At 46.7% G+C, this 22,995-nt stretch overlaps 1 protein-coding gene across 1 annotated transcript in view; it reads right to left on the bottom strand.

Moving 5' to 3' along the window:
• Nucleotides 1-6,525, bottom strand: part of GALK1 (galactokinase 1) — a 429,466-nt gene extending 422,941 nt beyond the window's left edge. The window contains exon 1 of the mRNA XM_069654753.1: nt 6,396-6,525. Coding sequence (XP_069510854.1) covers nt 6,396-6,477 — 82 coding nt within the window. The 5' untranslated portion in view covers nt 6,478-6,525. The remainder of the gene's footprint in view (nt 1-6,395) is intronic.
• Between the last annotated feature and the right edge of the window lie 16,470 nt (nt 6,526-22,995).

Genomic DNA, 22,995 nt, shown 5'->3' with positions numbered 1-22,995 from the left:
GTTCAGGAACCCGCGTGTGTTTTTACACGTGACAAAAGTACACGCAGCCAGGAAAGCTGCACGTTCAGAGTTCAGGAAACTGCGTGGGGTTTTACACGTGACCAGAGTACACGCAGACAGAACTGCCAGAAATCGCGTGTGCAGGAAAAGCCGTCCGTTGGTCTTCTAGTAGACGGCTGCTGACGGTAGCCTGTAGAAAAATACACGCGAACAAGGAAAGCTGCCGTAACTTCTTGGAAACAGCTACAGGAGTTCGTGTGTGGAAGCAACATGCACGAGGAAAGCCAAAGAAGTTGCTGAAGAGATGCGAGGACGCAGATCAAAGTTTCATCTACAGGACGCCATGTTGGTTCAATCAGAAGCAGCGAGCGACGTCTCCACGCTGTTTATGAACGTAATGCAGTAACACACGTGACAATCCCTGATCACGTGAATTCAACGACGTGAATAATGCAAATGTCATTTTCCAGGCAAGATATCAAACAGCCTCACTTTAGAATAGAAAGACTTAGCAGTTCTATGGGCATAACCAGTTCTGTGTGAAGACAGTGTTCCAGGTCCCGAGGTGAGTTGCCTGCCATGCATGACACTAGCACCAGGGGCAAAAAGAAGCGTTTGAGGAAGTAAATATCCCATGCTTGAAACCGTTCAACCCATTAAAGGCAATCTACATAACCACAGATGCTAGTCCATATGGACTAGGAGCCACTATGACTCAAAAGAAAGTTGACATGGAGTACTTAGTGGCGTTTCCATCTAAATCACTGTCTGAGGCAGAAGAAAACGATTCCATGGTAGAGAAGGAAATGCTAGCCTGTGCCTGGACAGTGGAGTATTTCAGGACTTGCGTGTGGGGCACGAAGTTCCATTTGGTCACGGACCATAAACTACTGATTCACATGCTGAGCCCCACAGGTATGAAGACGTCCACTCCAAGGCTGGCACACATAGCAGCCAACCTCCAAGAACATACCTATGTGATCAAGTACAACAGGTTGGAAGAATGTACAAGCAGACTGCATGCCACGTCTACCAGAATGCAGAGCGTCGGCAACCACATTTCTGCAGGATGAATACGTGGTGGCATTGGTGGGTGATTTAAAAAGCAGACAATTCTTGAAAATGAGTGAAAATCATTTTTCCTGAAGGATTGAGGCCATACTGGAAAGTAAGCGACAAGATTTATGAAGCTGACAGGTAGCTAATGAGAAGAGATCAAGTGATACCGCCCCTGGGAATGAGAAAAGAGATTCTGTGCAGTCATATGCTGGACATTTGGGTGGTAATATGACCATACTGGTGGCCGTGCATGGACTAAGACATCAGAGCAATGATGGAAAGATGCCAGGAATGCATCAACATCGATAAGCCTGGTGCACTGCTCCCTCTTTCTTCTCCTCACTCTGGCCATCCTCTATGGGCTCTCCCCCTTCTCCCTTATCTGAAGCCAGAAAACTTGGAGTCAAAGTCCAACTTTCAACTCTTCCTTGTAAAAGGATTCTCCCTTTTCTCACTTTCCCCCACGGGCTCAATGTTACCAGAGCTCTGGTTCTCTCTAGGCTAGACTACTGCAATAGCCTTCTCTTGAATCTACCTTCTTCCTCTCTACGACCTCTCCAGCTAATCCAGACTAGGGCAGCAAAACTTATCCTTGGCCTCAAGTCCAGGGACTGCATCTCTCCTGCCCTAAAATCTCTCCACTTGCTTCCGGTTGCTGCAAGGATCAAGTTCAAATCCCTCTGCATCATCCACAGGGCTGTCTGGACCCTGGGACCACGCTATCTGCAACTTGCTCTTACTAAATACTCTCCCTCTAGACCTCTATGTTCCTCTGGTACCAACTATCTGTGTGTCAAGCATTTCGCTAAACAGAGGGCCAGAGGCCGATCTCTTTCCACAGCTGGCTCCCTCTTATGGAACAGCCTCCCCCTTCCTCTTCGTCTTGAACCGGACCTCTTTAAATAACAGAAGCTCCTCAAGACTTTCCTTTTATTTATTTTTATTTATTCGTATTTTTAAAGTGCACAACAGCCCGGGGGCATAGTGGTGCTGTTACAGAGATGACAAGCTTGCTGGTTACAGTGGAGGGCAAGGTGGTTGCAGCGATATTTGCATTACAGAGCAATTTTGCGAGACATAGTAGAGATACAGACATGAAGTGATACAGTTAATCTTGAGGTGTGAGGTGAGGTGGAAAGGGTGTATGCGGAAGTAGAGATTTAGGTAAATAGTGTAGTTTTAAGTGATTTGCGAAAGGGAAACGGAGGGTTCTGCTCTGAGTGAGTTGGGAAGGGTGTTCCAAAGCTTAGGTGCAATGTGGGGGAAGGCAATGCCGCCGGCTTTGGTTCTTCTTGTGGTGGGTATGCAGAGCTGGTTAGTATGACGGCTTCTTTTGGAATGGTCGAAAGAGTTCTTGAGTATGGTTTCGGACAAGTAAGAAGGTGCGGCTAGATTGATGCATTTATGAGTAATGATGAGGATTTTGAAATTGATTCTTTCCTTTACTTGGAGCCAGTGTGCATTTCGTCTTGCCTGGGATAAATGGTCAAATTTAGGTATGTGCAGGGCCACGCGTAGCGCATTATTTTGCACTATTTGGAGCTGTTGAGGTTTTTGGTAGAGGTGTCTGCTAGGATGGCATTGCAGTAGTCTAGTCTCGCTCCTATGGTAGCCCTGGCGATGGAGAGGCTATTTTGGGAGGTTAGGAAGGGCTTTATGGCATAGATGAGTTTGGTGGTGAGCGCGGATACGGAGGAGATGGCGCGGACCTGTTTCGTCATTGAGAGTGTGGAGTCTAAGTAGACTCCTAAGGTCTTCACAGATACGGAGACTGGAATGTTCGTGTTGTCAATGGTGAAATGGGAATAATCAGGGCCAAGTTTGGCTAAAATTTCCTTTGGGGCTAGGATGATGACCTCGGTTTTATCAATGTTTAAACAGAGTCCATTGATGGCCATCCAAGTTTGTATGGTGGCGTATATCTGAAGGAGGGCTTCTGTGTCTTGGATATAATCTCCAGTGAGGGGGAGGAGGACTTGAGTGTCGTCGGCATAGTTAGTTTATGCTATGCCGAGCACATCCAACAAGTCAGAGAGGTTTGGTAAACAGGTTATAAAGGGTGGGTGCAGTGCATGATCCCTGAGGGCCTCCACAGTTGATGGTATTAGGGGATGCATTGGCCAGGTCTGAGTATTCTGGGTATACTTTCATGGCCCTTCCGTCTAGGAAGGAAGTTATCCAGGTGGTGGCCTTGTGCGAGAAGTGTGCAGCGTTGAAAAGGTGGGAGGTGAGGATGTTATGGTCAACAAGATCAAACGCAGCGGAGAGATCGAGGAGGAGCAGGAGGGCAGGTTTACCAGTGTCCATTATTTTGGTGATTTGATTCTTTAAGTCTAAGAGGGCGGTTTCTGTGCCATGCCCTTGCGGAAGCCTGACTGTCTTCTGCCCAGGATGGCGTTAGTTTCCAGATAGTGCTGGATTTGGTTATGGGCGGCTTTGTCTAGGATTTTGGGGAGGAAGGGGACAGTAGTGATAGGGTGGTAGTTATCTGGCGAGGTGGGGTCAAGGGAGGGCTTTTTTAGTAGCGGGCGACCCCAGGCTTCTTTTAGGCATTGTGGTACGATGCCTGATGAAAATGAGGAGTCAATGAATGCAGTAATGATAGGTAGCAGTGAATCTGAACATTCTTTGATAATGGTTGGAGGGCAGATGTCCCCTTTGCATGTGGATGGTTTGATATTTTTTAGAGGGTCTGTGACTTCTAGTTCTGTAACGTCTCTGAAGACGAAGAGGGGTGTTTGAGAGAGTGGCATGTGAGAGGAGGGTGGTGGGGGGAGTTTTTATTAAGGAGAGCCTTGCGCTGAGATGCTATTTTATTTTGCAATGTTTTAACTTTGTTGAGGAGGGCGGTCTGGATGCTGGAGCACCAAGCTTCATCCTTAATGATTTAATCTGGACTAGAGATAGGTGTGGTGAGCTCCTTAAAGATAGAGAAAATTTCTCTTGATTTAGAGTTGGCTTTAGAGATTCTTTGATTGTAGAATTCTGATTTGGCATGAAAGATGGCTTTTTTATAAGTACAGGAGATTTCTTTGAATTCCTTGAGAGAGGATTGGTTGGGCGCTGACTGCCACTTGATTGGGGCTTTACATTTCTTGGTGCGGAGAGCTGATAGTTCTTCTGTGAACCAAGAGTTGGAGTGCATGGATTTCTTTTCTTTTTTTTCTTCTAGGGGTGCTATGGATTCAATGGCTTGCGTGAGGACATGGGCATAGGTGTTGGCGAGAGAGGTGGGGCCATTATTGAATGGCGGTTTGAGTTCAGGGATATTGAGAAATGGGGCGAGGTTGGTTTTAGTGAGTTTTTTAGAGTTTCTAACTTTAGCCGGTGGGGCATGAATGCGAGTCTTGTGTGTGGCAGTGGTGGGAATAGAGAATTGTATATAGTGGTGATCTGTCCATGGGAGGGTTAGGATGTCAGTGATGGATGATGAGCAGTTATGGTCAGTGATCCAGTCAATGGTTCGGCCTTTACAATGAGTGGGAGCTGTAACTTTGTGTTCGAACCCTAGTTGGGTGAGTTCTTTGGCAAGGGATGCGGCTGTTTTGTCCTTAGGGTCAAGTAGTCCTAGGTTTTGGTCACAGAGTAAAATGGTTTTAGTGGAGCTTTTGAGGTTGTTGCCGATGATTTGCAGGAGTTGCTTTTGGTAGTCTGAGGGAGATCCTGGCGGCCTGTAAGTAATTATGATGTTTATGGTACATTTACAATTAGGAGAGAGTGAGAGCTTGGCAGTGAGGAGATCGGCATTGTTTTCCCATTGTTGGTTGCATATTCTAATGAAAATGGTGTTTTTGTAGATAAGGGAAACACCTCCGCCTTTAGATGTCTTGCAGTCCTGTCTCAGGATGGTGTATCGTAGGGGGAGGGCGAGAGAAATGGAGGGGCTGGAAGCTTCATGGAGCAGGGGTTTCGGATATGGCTAGTAGGTCTAGTTTGTTGGAGGCGATGAGGTCATTGATTTCGATGGCATGGGCAGGGATAGAGCGGGCGTTGATGAAGGCGCATTTAAGGTCAGTGTGTGTAGGTGTCGGATGGAGTTGTTTGTGGGTGCTGGTAGTGGCGGTGCGAAGAGTAGCGGGTGTGTGTGGAGGTGAGTGGTGTTTGTTGGGTGGGGAGAGTTGGAGGGATGGGTGGTGTGTGTGATGTTGGGGGTGTAAGTTAGTGCATGTTGTGGGTGTGCGAGTGCCAAGTCTGCTGTTCCTAAAACGGGTGGTGGGTGGGGTGCTGTGGAAGGTGCTGTGATGCTTGGTGCGAGTTCTGAGTCCGCAGAGCCTGTAGTGGAGGTGGGCTTGTCCAGTCAGTTTGGTGTTTTGAGAGCAGCTGTCGGTTTGGCGTGCAGTGGGATAGGGGTCAGGTGGTGGTATGAGGTCAGTGTATGTGGGGGGCATGCTGCAGGTTGCCCAGAAGGTGAGGGTGATGAGAAAGAGGGAGGAGAAGGTGAAGTTAGGTGGGGTGCGCTGATATGGTGGTGTTGAGGTGTGAGTTCTGCTGGAATACATTTGTGCAATATAGATACAGTATAATGTTTAAGGCAAATCTAACTAAGCATAACAAATAACATAGCATTTAATGGCTAGTGCGCTAGTACTGAAGAAACTGTATAGATTTATAAAGGTAGTGACATAGTATGCTGACAGTTTGTGTAACAGGTTCTATTGGCAATTGTCAGGGATTAGTATTAGAAAGATAGGTAAACAATAAGTGAAGTGCATATTGGGAGGGACACAGAGTGGGCAATACAGTAGTAGTCGTGCAATTGGAGGTATAAAATGACACAAATCAGTTGAATCACTGTATGCAGCGCTCAGGAGTGAAGCGGTGCAAATTACTGATATTAAAACTAGCAGTGATATGATATGATAGTTTATTTATATAGCGCCTATACACAATGTGTTCCAAAGCGCTTAATGAATAAATGTGCATAAGCTAACAGTAGAATATCACCAGCAGTAGGTTAGAGGCAAATACTTGTGTATCATGCACGCAAGAAGATATTACTGGCAGCAGGCGAAGTACAGAATATACAGATGCAGGGTAATGATAGTAGTAGGAAATCGGGCAGGAGCGTTGCTGCAATTTTTGGAGAATCACGGCCTCATCAGGCAGGGATAGGGTTACACCTGTGCAGACGTTATTTTGCTTTTACAGCAATTGCAAGTGCAGCGAAAGGGGTTCGAGGACTGTGGAGATTAGGCTTGCTATAAAGCATATAGATTGGATATGCTAGACAATACAGTTAGTGTCAGGGGAATCATGGTGTTTGTGCTGACATGGGGTGGTGAACAGAGTACAATTGTCAGTATCAGCCAGTTATGATGAAATGGGCCGAGTCTCACCGGTAGTAGTAAAGAGGTCGGATCTGGCGAAGCCGGAGCACTGTAGGTGAGCCGGTCGAGGCGTTGAAGAGCACAAGGACATGGAGCAGCTTGCAGCGCGGCACGCTCGCTCAGCTCAGTCAGGGGAGTGGCCCTACTTCCTAGGCCGGCGATTGGATGCAATGTAAATATGGTCAGCCAGCCAATCAGGAACAACGAAGGACAGGCTTGCAGTAGGACGTGGTCAGGCAGCAGTGCTTTTCAGGGCGGCGGCCATCTTGAGGCAGGATGCCTCGTGTGCAATGCAATAGCCGATGCTATTTAAATCAGTGCATTAGCATGAAATGCTGCTGAAGGAGAGACAAGCACATCAGGGTGTAGCACGATTTTAAAATGGTAATGGGCATCAGCTGCAGAGAGCGCGGATCGGATGCTCGCTGAGGGGCTACAGGGCAGACTCTAATTCTGCCTGAAGCTTACCTATGCAGCACGGCTCTTCATGGATGGGTGACGGCGACAGTGTTGGGGAGCTCCTGCTCTGGCATTGAGAAGGCTCCTCCCCTCCCCTGCTGATCTCATGGTCACTGTAATTGGTGACCAGAGCCCTTATGTGTCCTTTGGGGCCCTAGTTTCTCACACCTAATCAGCTTCAGCCTCCGTCTATACACAGCACTTGCCTTGGCACTTACCGGCCTTCGTCACTGTAAACCTGCACTTAACCATTTTCTTTTTTTTACAGATGTTAGCTACCTAGCACTTCCTACTCTGGGCACTTACACCTGCTGCTCACTCACAAAATCAGACACCCCAGCACTTACCCCTCTCTCCGTTCCCCCTCCTCTCTCTGCACTTGCACGCTCTGAATGTTAAAAAGGCCTGATAGGTTTGTCTATATCTTCTGGGTAGTAATTGTTTTCTCTCCCATGTTCCCTCCCTGTTGCCCTATGGGCCCTTTAAAACGCAATTTATTTGTTGTATAAGCACCTAACAAATGCCCAATAAATAAAATAAGAGACTCAAAGTACGTCAAGCACTGGTAATACCCCACTGAGATTCCCCAAGGGGTGTGCCACAAGATCGGCCTCGATTTCATTGGACCACTCGCACCAATGCCACACATATGGAGTGGTAATGATAGACTATCTATCACAGTGGGTAGAGGCAGAATTTGTGACCAACATCACCACAGCCACAGTTATAGAAGTGTTAAGTGCACTCTTTCAGAGGGAAGGTCTACCGAAAGAGATAGTGACCGACAACGGGGTCCAGCTAGTATCAAGAGAAATTGAGACACTTTTGCAAGACCATAATATCAAACAAATAAAAGCAAGTCTCTATCATCCCCAGGCCAACGGGTTGGTAGAACTGACCAATGGGTTTATTAAAGGTGCCCTGCCGCTGGCTGTGGCATCTGGTATGGACCCCTACAAACTGTTAAAAAAGTGGTAGCGGCCCACTGCCTCACTCCCAATGCTACCACTAACGGGTCTCCCTTTCGCATGTTGAGAGGGAGGAGGGCCGTTTCCACTCTGGTATCCCCACTGTTATCCAAAGTGAGGCAGGATGACGCTGTCAACACCAAGGATGTGGTGTGGAGAATTCAAAAGAGAAAAGATCAGATGAAACTGTGGAATGACACCCGCAGATCAGCCCAAAGGACTGAGGTAAAAGTAGGCAACATAGTGAAAATAAAGTCACCGCACAGGGATCAAATAACAGGATCCAGGTACAGTCAACCCTTAAAAGTGGTGCAAAATAGCACTAATCACGTGTGTCCTCTAGATGGTAAAAAGTGGAACCTAGAAAGAGTTGCGTTATTCAGAAGACGGCTCCCGGAATCAAGAGAAGAGTCCATGAGAGAACAAGAGACACAGGAGCAAGAGGCGGACATGAAACAGGAGAATGTAAGAGGAGAGAACAGACCGGAGGAGATTCAAGAAGTGGATGAAACAGGAGACATCACAAGTGATGAAAGAGACTTGCAAGGTGAATGGAAGATGCTGATACCAGCCACAGAGCGAGTTCAGGAACGGAGCCAGTGGGCCTCATTACAGGTCGGGCGGTCCGGAATTAACAGTGGCGGTAAACCCGCCACCACTGTTAATTCCGGACTGCCCGATCCCGACTCCTGCAGGCGGGAGGTGATGTTCCCGCCAGGTCTGACCTGGCGGGTTTAACACCGCCCACCTGCAGGCGGACGTGGAAACACCAGCACCATCACGAGATGGTGCCGGTGTTTCCATGATCCCCGTTCCAATTGAGTCCTATATGACTCAATGGGAATGGGGATTAACACCATTCCGCCTCCGGAATTCCTGGGTCACCGGGGTTGTAATGCCCCGGTAATTCCGGGAATCACGGAGGCGGAATGGTAATACGGGTCCGGTGGTAACCAAGCGGTTTTACCACCTCGGTTACCGCCGGACTCATAATGAGGCCCAGTATTTATATTTTATTTTTGTATTTTATTGAATTTTATAAAGTGCTTTTATCCAAATCACTGTACACAGTTAAAAACAACGGTACACAATTATTGATTTAGAGTAATTCAGATATCAAATCAGAAAGCAAACAATCAAGGACTGTGAAGTAGGTGGTTTTTCAAAGAGATCCGAAAAAGAGAACAGACAGTGATAGATCGAAGGGATAACAGAAGAAGGTTCCAATGAAAAGGGGCAAGGCGCTCAAAAGAATGAAAGCGAGACTGGGCGCAGGGTAGGCGGGGGACAGTCAACTTGAAATGAGAGGAAGAGCGAAGAGAACGAGAAGGAGTATAGAAGGACAGCAGAGCAGCAAGATAGTCTGGGGCTAACCAATAGAGAGATTTAAAAACGAAACAGAGAAAATGAAATTTAAATTGAGAATGAAAAGGCAACCATCCAAGAGATGCAAGTGAAACTGAAATAGTCACGGTAAGAAAGCAGGAAGAGTATGCAAATGGCATAATGGTAAATAGATGTCAGAGGAGCAAGATGAGAAGAAGGAAGACCAAAAAGCGTAACAGATTAATAGAAGAGTCACGAAAATATAAGAGAAGAAATAAGCAATTTAGTCACGTGAAAAGTAAGAGAGGGACAGACCTTGCGAATCTTGTGCAAGTAAAAGCGACAAGAGCGGGATGTAAGGGAAATGTGATGGGTAAAAGAAAGATTAGAGTGGAGATAGAGACCGAGATTATGAGCAGTGGGAGAAACAGAGAGAGTTGATGGTGGAAAGGAGATAGATGGTGGTGGAGAGAATGTGTTGGCATGGCAAAATAGGACCTTGGTTTTCCCAGCATTAAGAGTGAGAAAGTGCAAAGCCATCTAAGATTTAATGCCTGACAGACAAGAAGTAAGAGTGTAATGAATTTCAGGCGTAAAAGAAGAGAAAGATAGGAAATGTTGTGTGTCGTCAGCGTAAAAGTGATGGGAGATGCCAAAGGAAGAAATCACAGGAGCGAGTAGAGAGGTATAGAGTGAAAAAAGAAACTGACCCAGGACTGAGCCTTGGGGAAAGCCGTGCTCAAGAGGGAATGGTGAAGAAACCTTTCCAGCCTACGAAACAGAAAAAGTTCTATTAGAAAGATAAGAAGAAAACCATGAAAGAACTGAACCCCTAAAACCAAAAGAGGTCAGAGAGTCCAAGAGCAGAGAGTGGTCCACAGTGTTGAAAGGGGCAGATAGATCAAGAAGAATAAGAAGAGTGTTTAGTGTGACGAGCTGACAGAAGAGAGTTGAGTACACACATTAAAGCAGAGTGACGAGGGCGAAACACAGAAAACGTGGTAGGAGAGATCATTAACAAAGAAAGAAATCTGAGAATAGACAAGGCGCTCCAGAAGCTTAGATAGGTAAGGTAGAAGAGAAATAGGGCGGAAATTAAAGACAACAAGAGGATTTGCTGGAGGTTTTTTTAGAATAGGAATAATGATAGCGTGTTTAAAAGTTGCTGGAAAGGTAGATGTTAAAGAAAGAGAGAAAATATTGTACAAAAGAAGGTTAAATTATAGGAATAAGAGCAGAAGGAATAGGATCCGGAGGGGCTGTTGTAGGATGGACTTTGGCCAACAGTAGTGTTATGAAGACCATCCCTGAATAAGAATCGTCCCCAACGTGAGAGGCAGAGAGCAGATAAGTACAAGTACTTTGTGATGGGGTAGTAACAAGCTGCTCGACAAAAGGCAGTATTTCAGGATGTGCTTGCGCGAAACATGGTACCGACCATAGCCTCGCGAAAGAGTCTGTGGCAAGACAGGAGGCTCCTATTATGCATTACAATCTTTCCTCTGAAACCACAGCAGCAGAGAAAAAACTTTTACAAACAAAAAACTTTGAAACACGGAACTAAATAGAGTTCATGTCAATATAAGGGGAAACTCCCCAATCCATCATGGAGGACAGGTCATGCCCTGCAGGAGACCAATGGGCAGGGACCCTCCTCTATATAAGTCCTTTACTCCAATCCCAACTCCTCTTTCTTTGCTGCTGACACCACAGCTAAGTCACTCCTTTCGTTGTGTTTTGCATGTTAGTCAGTAGTGCTAGGCCTTATCAGTATATTAAGGCCGTAAATTGTGTAAAGTTCATATATATATTGGTTCCTTTATTGTATAAGGGAAGTTGTTCTGCTTTAACACTGTATCTGGGAGGCCGCGTGCGGCCGTTGCTTTAATTAATGTGTTGGGGGCGTGGCCAGCACGCATGCGGTGAGGACAAGCTTCCGAAGTGCCCCTGTCCGTGATCCTAAAGAAGGATTATAATATTGCTTTAAATCATCTGTTACTGAAAGAAAACTACACATAAGTGTGGGGGAACTGGTTTCCAACGCTTGACGCTACTCCTGGAGGGATTCGGAGCTGCAAAGACGGAAGACGCGAGGATGAAAGTGGAGCCCCTGCGACTCTCAAGATGGCAGCGCCCGCTATAGAATGAAAACGCTGCAATATACAGGAGCGAGCTTGTCTAACAGTGGAAGTCTGCCGCAACATACAACATTTTCCTCCTTTTATTTTGGCAGGGTGAAATGCCTACCTTTTGGCCGCACCTAAGCCAGCAACGGCGTATTAACTGCTGCACAGAATCGCACCCAGCAAGTTGGAGCCAGAGGCGCCAACACCAGGAGCCACCCCAAGGCAGAGGACGGACGAAGTTGCCGGACACCGAAGCGACGGTCGGGTCGGTATAAGCTGACACCGCGCTTGTGACTGGAAGCTCGGGGATCAGCAGAACGAACCGTTGGGAAGCACAAGGAGGCAGCGCCAGCGACGGCCGCCTGGACCGCGTGAGCCGACCGCGACTCCGACCAAGCGGCGAAAACAAAGATCCAGCACCTGGGGAACACAGTGAGTCGGGAGGAGAACGTGTCGGACCCCCCCCATCATTAAAAATAAGGGCACGAGTGTGTGGCAGGCCCTAGTTCACACGATCATCCAGCTGGGGGGAGACGATAACTGGGCCTGCAGGCCCAGAACCGGGCTGGGGAGCCTGAGGAATAACTCGAGTGTGGCAATACGAGCTGTAAGCAGGCCTGGAAAAGGCACTAGGGCTCGCGCAGAGACGGGCGGACACCTGGAGTGAACTGTAAGTGCGTACAACGGTGCCAGCTAAGACAACTGATGTGTCTCACAGTGGACAGAGCGCTAACGCTCGCCTGACTCAAAGGCAGCTGGGGGTAACCGCACCGTCTGGCGCCCCGCATTGACACATGCTGTAAACGGGTGCCAGCTTCGGCACAAGTGCACAAATCTGGACAATAGCCCCACCCTTCACAAAGGACCAGAACCCACACAAACGGGAACAGGATCTCCAAACACTAACAGTAAGCAGCAAACGCACTAAATCATAGGCAAATAGAGCGGCAATAAGTCAACCTGTAATCGGCCTCATGGACACTCGCCCCCCAGCAGTAAACCAACAGTAAGGCAAGCACCATAAAACAGATGACACAACGGGGGCAGGGAACAACCAAGAGTGACAAAGGCAGCAACCTGGGCTGCACCCTGGCCAACTGAACTGGGAACAAGAGCGAGTAGCGCTGAGAAGTGCTGCCCCAATTTGAAACTGCCAAGCACCTGCCCGTCAAGGGGATCCAGCCAGTGCCGCGCTTTTGGGGATAGAACGACAGCAATACGACAAGGGGCCACCAAATTTGACAGCAGAGTAACTAAGTCCGACCCGCCACAGCGGACTGGGGGCCCTGAGGAAGGTGATGTCTCCTCCTAAAACCAAATCGAAATCAGTTACGATGGACTCCTTCACAACTGTTAAACCAAAACAACAACCGCAACAAGATACTGCAACCACTGAGGAGCCGCCCCCACAAGAAGAGGACCCCAAAAACATGCAAGTCCTACAAGCAATAGCAGCACTCCGCACATTTATTGACAATAAAATAGAGGAGGTAAAATCGGACATGCAGCTCATGCGCCAGGACGCCCGCAACTTAACAGAAAGGGTGACTGTAACGGAAACCACCCTACAGGACAACGTTGAGAGTACCCAGGACCTGAAGATAAGAATCCAAGTTCTGGAACAAAAAGTGGCGAGACTGGAGGCACGCTCTGAGGATGCTGAGGGACGTGCCCGTTGGAATAACATCCGCATCCTAGGTGTCCCGGAGGACATGGAGGGCCCAGACCCAACGGAATTCATTGAAATGATGCTGCAACAAGAAATAGGGCAAGGGAAACTCGCCCAAGCGTTCTCTGTAGAGCGAGCCCACAGATCGTTACAGAAGCGTCCCCCACCGGGGTCACACCCGCGCCCAATCCTAGCCAAAATTCTAAACTTCCGAGACCGAGAAACAATACTGCGGTACTCGAGGGAAGGCGGAGAGATCAGGAGAAAGGACTCTACAATAGTCATGTACCCTGACTATACCCTCACAGTGCAGCGAGCAAGGAACTCTTTCATCCCAATGAAAGCAAGATTACGGAAACGTAACCTGAAGTACATGCTGGTCTACCCGTCACGCTTCAAGGTACTTTAAAAGGGAAAAGCGATATTTCTGGAGACCCCAGCTGCAGCAAACATGTGGCTTGAGCACAACGATCTTACGGATGATGGAGAAGAACCAATAAAGTCAGACATGAAATAATCAAGCACCTGCTATTGTAAAAAGCGAAACTGGACTCTCCCACAATAACACATGGAACAGACAACTATACCACATTTGAAACTTACCATGAGGACAGCAACATCGGACAGGAGCTCAAAGGACCACGTAAGAAAACGAAAAGTGACCCACCCCACCAGAAACTGTGCAGGCGACCTGCCTACACCCCACCCATTCCGAAAGGCCAGGAGTGGCCTAGAAGGCTCGGGACCCCCTGAGCGCTGCAAGTTGGAAGCAACTTCTGGGGGCAGTTCAAAGTTGTTTTGTTTGTTTACCTCATCCACCAAAATGAGAGTTGTACAAGTTAATAAGTCTCCAAATTGTACCACAACAAGGGCGGGGGGAGCGGAGTAGGGGGAGAACTGGCTGAAACTGGGTGAGCAAGCGGAAGAAGTTGATAGTTTCCGGACTGAAGTTGCAAACAACCCCATCAAGGGACCGAGATACCTGAACCCCCCCCCCAAAGCACTATGGCAACTAGAATAAAAATAATGACATGGAATGTGAGGGGCTTGGGAACCTATCTGCGACGGAACAGAATCAAGTCCTACTTAAACAGAAAGGGTGTGCAAATAGCATTACTACAGGAAACACATTGCACAGAGGAATCTATGGCTAAATTGTGTGAACATTGGGGAGGAAAGGGAGCTGGAAACACCTACTCCAAATACGCCAGAGGAGTATATACCTAGATTCACCCCCAACTCCCATTCCACTTAATTAAGTCGGAAAAAGACCCGGAGGGCAGGTTTGTGATAATATGGGGCTGAGTGGAGAAAACAGAGGTATGTATAGTGAACTCTCATCTCCCTAATAACAACATTCCGGCACACCTGAACACAATGTATGCCAAAATCACGGCATACAGAAATGGCCTTTTTTCTGGTGTGGAGATTTTAACTGTGTGCATAACCCTGAACTTGACAGGTCCCAGCCCCACCCGAAAGTCCCATCTGCAGCTACAACAGCTTTAACCCTAATGACGAACAGGTTAGACCTTGCAGATACATAGAGGGAGTTGCACTCAGACACACGAGGCTACTCATACTTCTCATCCCCACATGGCCTGCACACGAGATTATGTCTTTATAAGCAAGGAACACCTATCACAAATAGGTGAAGCACAGTATCTGGGGAGGACCATCTCAGATCATTCACCACTCCTGGTGGAATGGAACCACACTGGCCCTAGACCCCCTATACCTATGGTGGAGAATGCCTGTGGAGGCCCTGAGTGACCCAGCGTTCAAAGAAGAGTTGCACGACTTCATAGATAACTTCATTGAGGTAAACACGGGTAGTGTCGACCGCATGAGCATGATGTGGGATGCCCTAAAAGTAGTAATAAGGGAAGAAATTATAGCAAAAGCGGGAGGCATTCTAAAACAGCTGCGAGATGAACTAAACCAGTGGGAACGAGAGGTTAAAAGATTGGAAGCCACCCCCATAGACACCCACCAGAGGGAAGCCAACCTTAAAACACTCAGAGTTAAATGCATGACAGCATGGGATAGACTAGCTAAATTTGACCACACCACCAAAACGAACATAGCGCACTCGGAATCTGACAGGCCGAGCAGACTGCCGGCCTGGCTATGCAAAAAGGAACACCCCAGGCACACAATCACAGCACTGCAGGACACAGAAGGCAATATACAACAAACGCAACAGAGTATAAATGACACCTTCAAGCATTTCTACGAACACCTATACTCCCACAAGGATCAGGTCCCCAGTGAACAAATAACAGACACACTGGAGGAGATAGGACTTCCCAGGCTGTCTCCTGCACAATCCGAAGCCCTAGATGCAGACATCACAGCTGAAGATATAGATGAAGCAATCAAATCCCTGGCCACCTGCAAAGCTCCTGGGAGCGACGGGCTACCCACTGAGTTTTATAAAGCATACAAGACCTCCCTGACACCCCTATTACATGAGGTCTTCCAAGAGGCACACGAGAGAGGGATACTACCCGAAAGCATGAGAGAGACCCTTGTGATCCCGATTATCAAGCCCAACAAACACACTGACAAATGTGATTCTTACTGACCACTAGCCATGCTCAATTATGATGTGAAATTATTGACCACAATTCTAGCTAAGAGGCTGGCTAAGCTAATAGGTGATATTGTACACATGGACCAGTGTGGCTTCGTACCGGGCCGAAATACTGCCATGAACTTACGCAGACTGCAACATGTTATAAAGCAAACTGACACAAACACAGAACCATACACGCTGCTAACCCTCGATGCCCTTAAGGCATTTGATTCCATATATTGGGAATGGCTGGTGGCTGTCCTTGAGGGTTTCGGCTTTGGCCCAGGGTTCATTAGATGGATCAAAATACTCTACACAAAACCTAGAGCACGGGTAAAGAATGGGAGATATGTATCAGAGGCTTGGGACATATGCAGCGGCACCAGGCAGGGATGCTCGCTATCCCCCATGCTTTATATAGTGGGACTGGAGCCCATCGCCATCTATTTTTGGAAGCAATTTTTTGATGCAGCGATACGCCTGGGTGGAGTGGACCACATCATTTCACTTTATGCGGATGATGTACTGCTATATGTTAGAGATCCACATAATAACATACCTACAATGCTAGATGTCCTGGACAACTACTCTCGGGTCTCAGGCATACAATTCAGCAAGATAAAATCCTGACACCACATCCGAGACACCCCTACTACAATCCATGATCTCCCCGATGCATTTAGGGAACTTATTTGGGCCCCCCATCAACTGCTGCGAAATGCCCCCTTCTTAGCCGCCCTGGGAAGGAAAATATGGCACAGAGCAAAGGCACTTACCCACCTAAAGCACCCATATTCCCCAGAAATACCGATGATGTCAGACCTGCGCAAAACAGATACTGACCGGCAACACATCAGACACTGGGAAAAGAAGGGAGTATACACATGGGGAGACTTGTACACTGATGGAACCTTTAAGGAATTTGCGACACTCCAAGAGGAAGATGGCATTCACGCAGACCAATTCCTATGGTACCAGAAACTACGCACTACAGCGCGAAACAAGTGGACAACATGGCCAGAGGAATCAGAAACAGACCCCTTGATTACATTGCTGTATAACCTAGGCGAGGGATGGAAACCAGTGTCCCAAATTTACTGCCACTTGAGTGACACACTTAACCCACGGAGTGCAGAACTGAAAAGTAAATGGGAGGCCGAGGTGGGTCAAGAAATAACAGATGGGACAGGGCACTAGTGTTTCCTAAAGCAGTGCCCAGAAATCATAGATTCAGGCTGATACAACTAAACCCACTGCACTGAACATACCTAACCCCATCCAGGATGGCGAAATTCAATAACAAAAACACAACCTAACTGTGCCTTGTGTGGGGCAGATAGAGCGGATCTGCTCCACACATTTTGGTCATGCGACAAAACGCAGTCCCTTTGGGATAAAATAAAGTAGACAAGTGAAAAGGCAGGATTGACCGGGTACAAGTGGACTCCGGATCTATGCCTTCTGGGAAAATACCCCAGACCAGCCAAACGCAAGCACCTGGCAGAATTAATGGATATAATGTGCATACTGGCGAAAAGGACTATTGCAATGTCCTGGAAGAAGCCCACTGGACCACAGCATAAAGTGTGGTACAAAGAACTTGAGCGGTGGGTGAACGCTGAAACAAAGGCATGGGAAGATAGCGTGGGCAGATCCACGGAAGCTTCTGAGCATGACACTAGTAGCATGGAAGGAAATCATGGGAAATTTAGTTCACCCCTCAGACGATAAACCCCCATGAACACGAATAGTCAACAGAACACAGATTTGGGAGCAAAGTTACGGTACCTCAGGAGAGACTAGATACAGCCCAAATGGGACCTTACTGGCTCGAGGCTCTCCCTCCCCCCCCGCCCTGACACCCTCCTTATGCTAAAAGACATGGACCCACCCTGTTGAGACAAAACAAGGAGACAGTTAGAGTTGTTTTGTTTAAAATGTTAATGTTTTTATTATGAGATACTCACTGTCCTTTAATCACGGGCATGAAGTGTGTCATGCAAATGTAATATGTGGGATGTATCAACCCACTCATCCAAGCCCTGCAACATCACTGTGCATTGCTGGCAGCCGAAACATCATAATGGCCACTGTAAAGCATGTTGCTAGCTAGAAATCACCAGAAATTGCACAGTGAAAACCTGAAAAATAGACCACCATCTACTTTTGCCTATGTCAGTGGTAACACATGAGACCACTGCCAAAAACCACCATTGGGCTACCCACAAAGTAGCCTGAAACCACTTGGAAATAACAATGCTGATTGAAAAAAGAAACACAGAGCTGTTTGAAAATCTGTTTTCTTGATTGTCAAAAATGTGCTAAAATCATGGCTCACAAAACCACCAAAAAGATTCAACCTTCTGTTGGGTGTTCCACATTATTCTACTGCAAGAATCCATATCAATACAATATCAGCAAGAATCATATGCTATCAGAGCAACATCCCCTTTTAAAGATACTGATGGAAAGACAGCTGTCAAAAATGGGTGCAGTACCGTTACTCGCCTCCGACAGGTGCTGGCGATTTATAATTCTAACAAGGGGACTGGTGTTTCAGAAGTTAAATATGCCAAAGAAGAGAATTCCATCAAAATGCCATATAGAGTGCCACACATTGATTTAATGTGGAAAAAGACTGGATTTAAAGATATGTTGCTTATTTTAAATGTATAAATGTATTTTTTTTTACAAGGAACTATGTTTCAATTGACCAGAAGGTAATCTGATTTAGTTAAAACTTTCAAGAGGCTGTCTTTCCCTGAGAACCCTTAACACCTTGGGCCTTCCCACCAAAAGGGAGGATGTCACATGGACATGTTAATCAGTTGGGGAGGAGATTCCTCTGCTGGCAGGAGAAAGAGACAATAGAGTCTTTCAACTGAATAGGAATGCTAATTTGGGTGTGGCAGGCCAACAACTGCTGTGGCAGGAAACAAGACATGTGACACTCTGAGTCAGCCCAGCTCTAGGGGGCGGACCAAACTGAGATGTGAATTGAATTGAAAGCAAATGTATGTTTTATAAAAATGCTTATAACAAATTGTACCAAGCTGACAAAAATATGAAACTTTGGGATTATTGAAATGAAAAATTCACTCACAATTTAAAACTAAGCTGAAATCTGTGCGATGTTCTAAGACTAAACCCCGGAATTTATTCATGTTGTAGCTACTAGATTTATGTTCGGAACAGGATAAATTACAGAGATGTGCTCAGATGGAGTGCGTATGCCTGTGTAAAATTTGGTGCAGAACCAATATTGGGAAACCCACCAAAAGCGCGAATAAGTTGTCATTTCTGAACCCAAGCTCATAGGAACATGGGACTTGAACAGAGACATGCCTTAATTAATCTGTGATGTGTATATGTATTATGAACGACTTGTGTATCTGAGAAATATGTTTTTGGGGAAAAATAGATTTTCTATGTAAAAGCAAAGGGGAGGGATTTCAGTTAAGCCATCACTCTGACACATATGACACACTGCTCCTGTCTCAAATGAGGGGAAAGGAAATTCTCTAACCTATCAGGATCCTTAGAGGGTTGGGCATAGAGAGCCAGCCTCCCCACCCACTTTGGAAACACATAAATAGGGACTGCTGAGACCCAGAGACACACACATTTTTTTCCACTCATCATCCGATTTCTTGGCGAAGCACCCTGCAGGACTCCAGACTCCAGAACTTAGACTCCAGACTCCAGATAGCTCCAGAACCAAACTCTAGAACCCAAACTCTAGAACCTTGAAGCATAGAGGCATAACCCACAAGCTGAACGAATTTCAGCAGGCTTCAGAATCTTTTGCAAACCTGATTCTAACCCCTAAACTTCCACGGGGCCTAACCAAACCATTCAACAGCCTGGCTGAGCTATGTTGCTTCTAGCTAAGAACCCTGTGCTAGAACCAAAATCCAGACCCAGGGAGAGCAGTGCTGTAACCCAGAACCCGTCCGATCCAGTCAGAGAGACCGAGCAGACCAGAGGCCGTGCTGTGAGCAGAACCCAGTGCCTGAGACCTGTCCGGTGGCGAGTCCAAACCTTTGACCAGATCTGTGACGGGCCCATTCCATTCCATCCCAAAGCCTAGGAGTGAGTATTTAGCCTAGAACTGTACATAGTCATCTCTTAGTTGAAAGTAATCATATTCAATCCATTTCAACCTGTCCAAATCTCTTGTGTCTATCCTAAATTCTTCTCTCCTACACATAATTCTTGATAATTGTAGCAATAAGAATCTCTGCGCTGATATTTTCTGAAGAGGGACAGGTGTTTAGACAGACAGAGATCTGAGCGGTGGCGCCGCGGTTCTGGTGGCTGCCCGTTGAAGGTCTTGCTTCTTCATAGCTCCTTATTATTAATCCATATTAATTCCTACTCTTTAAAGCGCGATCTGTCATTTCTTCACAAAAACCTCCGTAACTTTTGAACTGCACGTTCCAATTCATTATAATTTTCCGTAATTCGCGTTTCAAAAAGTTGCCCCGAATTGCAATTTGGCTCAATTTAATTTTCTGTCAAAATAGTTGGTTCTTGTTTGCAACTGCTGAATTTTGTTTTCAGTTTGATAATCATTCATGAATCATTGCTAGTGTTGACCTGAACTCATCCAAAGTAATCTCATTCATCCTGAATCTCCTTTAGTGAATTAAAATAATTTTAGCATATTTTCCCATCCATTGTAATCACATTCAAAAGCATTTTTGACCTGTGTTTTAAAATCATACCTGTTCTCTCTAAGCTTGCTGGGGGAACTGGGATTGAATTGCATTGTTGATTAATATTCCTAAAACCTGTGTGCCCTCATTTCCATCTCTTCATATTGCATAGTGGGGACAGTGAGTAGTCACAGGGGGGAAAACGTGATCATATTGTCTTTTGATTGAAACCATATCAAGTTTATTTTTGTGTTGCATTTTCCCATCTTGCATTTCCTTGAATCATATAAAGTATTCTCTGCTACCTTATCCTTCCTGTTCCTACTCCTAAGTGATTAAAGAGTTGTTGATATTGTGACATTACCCATTACTGATTACTGTTCATATTCATAAGTGTGCTATTCAAATATTATTTTATTCATAAAAGTGTGATATATATATTGTTCAATTCTTCAAATAAACCTTTTATTTGCAAAGCAAACCTACTTCTTAGCTCAGTGAGGTCAGGGGGATTCAAAGAGAGGGGCGTTATATAAGGGTTCATCATCCAGATTTAAAGAACTTTGACATAAAAATATATAAATAAGGGCTTCCATTGGGCATCCCATAATAAGCATTGACTTAGTTGGAGTGCTGGATTGAAGTCACTTACAGATTGGGGGCTCGTTGCGGGACTTCTGGAGTAGATCTACCACTTGTGCAGCTTAATACAGTGTGCTAACTGATAGGATACATAAATCCTGTTGGACTACCACGCTGTGTTACGCTGTAAAAGCACCCCTCAGAAAAAGGAACACTCTCAGGAAACGGTCTGTTTTGCAAAATAAAATAATAAACCTCTGTAAGTCTGGAAGGAAATCAATTTCCAGAATGGCGACATTGGTAGACATCAAGATAGCTAAAGAGCACCTCTTACATAAGCTATTTGTGAGAGGTGAGTGGACTGAGCAGGACCAGAATGCATGGTTGCAGGTGATCACACAACAGGTCACTGCAACTGGGTTAGATATCTGGAGAGATCAGGGTCCCTTACATGTGGCCCTGAGTGAACTATATATGGCCCCTAAGGCCAAGAATGAGCACGACAAGATTGTCAGGATAGCGGCATATTTATATTTATATATGGGAGCCTTACAGGACAAATGTGCTGAAGGCCAAGATCTGGCAAGTAGGCAACTGATGGCATTAGAGAAGGCCCAATCTGATCTGGACTCTTCTGAGCAGAGGCTGCAGAGGAGCCAGGAGTCAGAAAAGGAAAGTAGGCAGTATATAATTAAAATAAAAGATGATATGGGTATCCTGCAACAGGAAAGGGCAGACTAGGACACCAGAATTCGGGCCTTGCAGAAGGAGTATCAGGAAGGTTTGGACTCCCTACTGCAGAGCCAGAAAAAGCTGGAGCAACAACTGGACTTCAACAGGGCATGCACAGAGCAGGTGGCCACCCTGCAAAGCCACCTAGATAGAGTGAAGGCAGAGAGCAATAAATTGATTTTGAAAGACCTGGACACCCAGGCAGAATTTGAGGAAGAGCTCCAGAAAGCTGGTGCCCTTCAAAGGCAGAGGGATGACCTGGTGGCACAGAGACAGGCTCTTGCTCAGGAAAGGGACACCTTAGGCCAGGAAGACTGCCACTTAAAAGGGAAGCTGGAGGAAAATCATCTGGCCCTCCAGGGACTGGGGGATCTCCAAAAAGAGCATAGAAACTTGTTGGAGCACACCAGGAGGGTAGAAGATGCTCTGGCAAGAAAGGAGCAGGCCAGTAGGGATGGGACTCAGGAGGTAACCCTCCTGCTGCAAAGACTGGCCCAGTACTCCAGGACAAACCAGGAGGCACAGAGAGAGAATGAGGCTCTCTGCCAGCACAATGATAGGCTCCAGCAACAGGTAGCCATGCAGGAGAGCCTGATAGAGCCTAGTAAGGCCTTGATTGAGGAGCAGAAAGCTCATGCTCTTGCATGGCAACAGGGAGCAGGGGCTTATAGAGATGAGGTCCGCTGGGAAAGGGAAACACCTGAGCCTAACTTCAGGAGCCCTAGTACCAGAGGCCTTCATCTCTCCCAATACCTGCACTCTGCCACCCCCATGTCCCCTGGCCCACATGAGCCCAGGGCCACGGGGATGGCAGATTACTATCCAGTCAGAAATATGGGACTCATGGACCAGTACCTCCCAGGCATTGATGGGCGGGCATCTGGGTATGGGCACCCAAGTACTGTGAAGTTTAGTGGGGAACCCCAGAAGAGTAGGCCCACTAAGGGCATCTTGAAAACCTCTTCCCAGGTAGGTCAGTGGGGGGGGGGGTACCCATCAAATCCTGGGAGCAAGGAGGAATCAGAAGACTCCTCTGAGCGCCCCAGAACACAGGAGGCTGGGTCCCCACATTCTGCCAGCCATTCCCAGGCTTGCAGAATCCGGGAAAACCTGGAAGATCAGACGGGCAGCTCTGGGAGCAGTGCTTCGGAGTCAGAGGATGAATGGACCAGGGTTACCCGAACCAAGAAGGCCAATAAGGCAAAAAAGGGCCTTGCTTAAGGTCCCCTTAAAACAGATTAAGGCAATAAGGAGTGTCATCACGCCTTATCACAAAAACGCCAAGTATTCTGTGTGGGAACACTTGGAGCTCTTTGGGCGAATGATGGAGACTTTCCATTTGAAAGACAGCAGTAGCTGCATTCAGTACGTAAAATGGACATTCTCCCCAGAATACTCCAGTTTCTTTGCAGTGCTGGAGGACCAAAATCATTCAAGATGGTCCACATATAGGGCGGCCATCTTAAAGCACTTTTCTGTTCATAGAAATCCCCAAGAGGTTCACAAGGCAG

The sequence above is a fragment of the Ambystoma mexicanum genome, chromosome 3q (genome assembly GCF_040938575.1).
Source record: "Ambystoma mexicanum isolate Mex_15411 chromosome 3q, UKY_AmexF1_1, whole genome shotgun sequence".
NCBI lineage: Eukaryota > Metazoa > Chordata > Amphibia > Caudata > Ambystomatidae > Ambystoma > Ambystoma mexicanum.
Note: the sequence above shows the minus strand (reverse complement) of the source record. Positions and strands in the feature narration are given on the sequence as shown.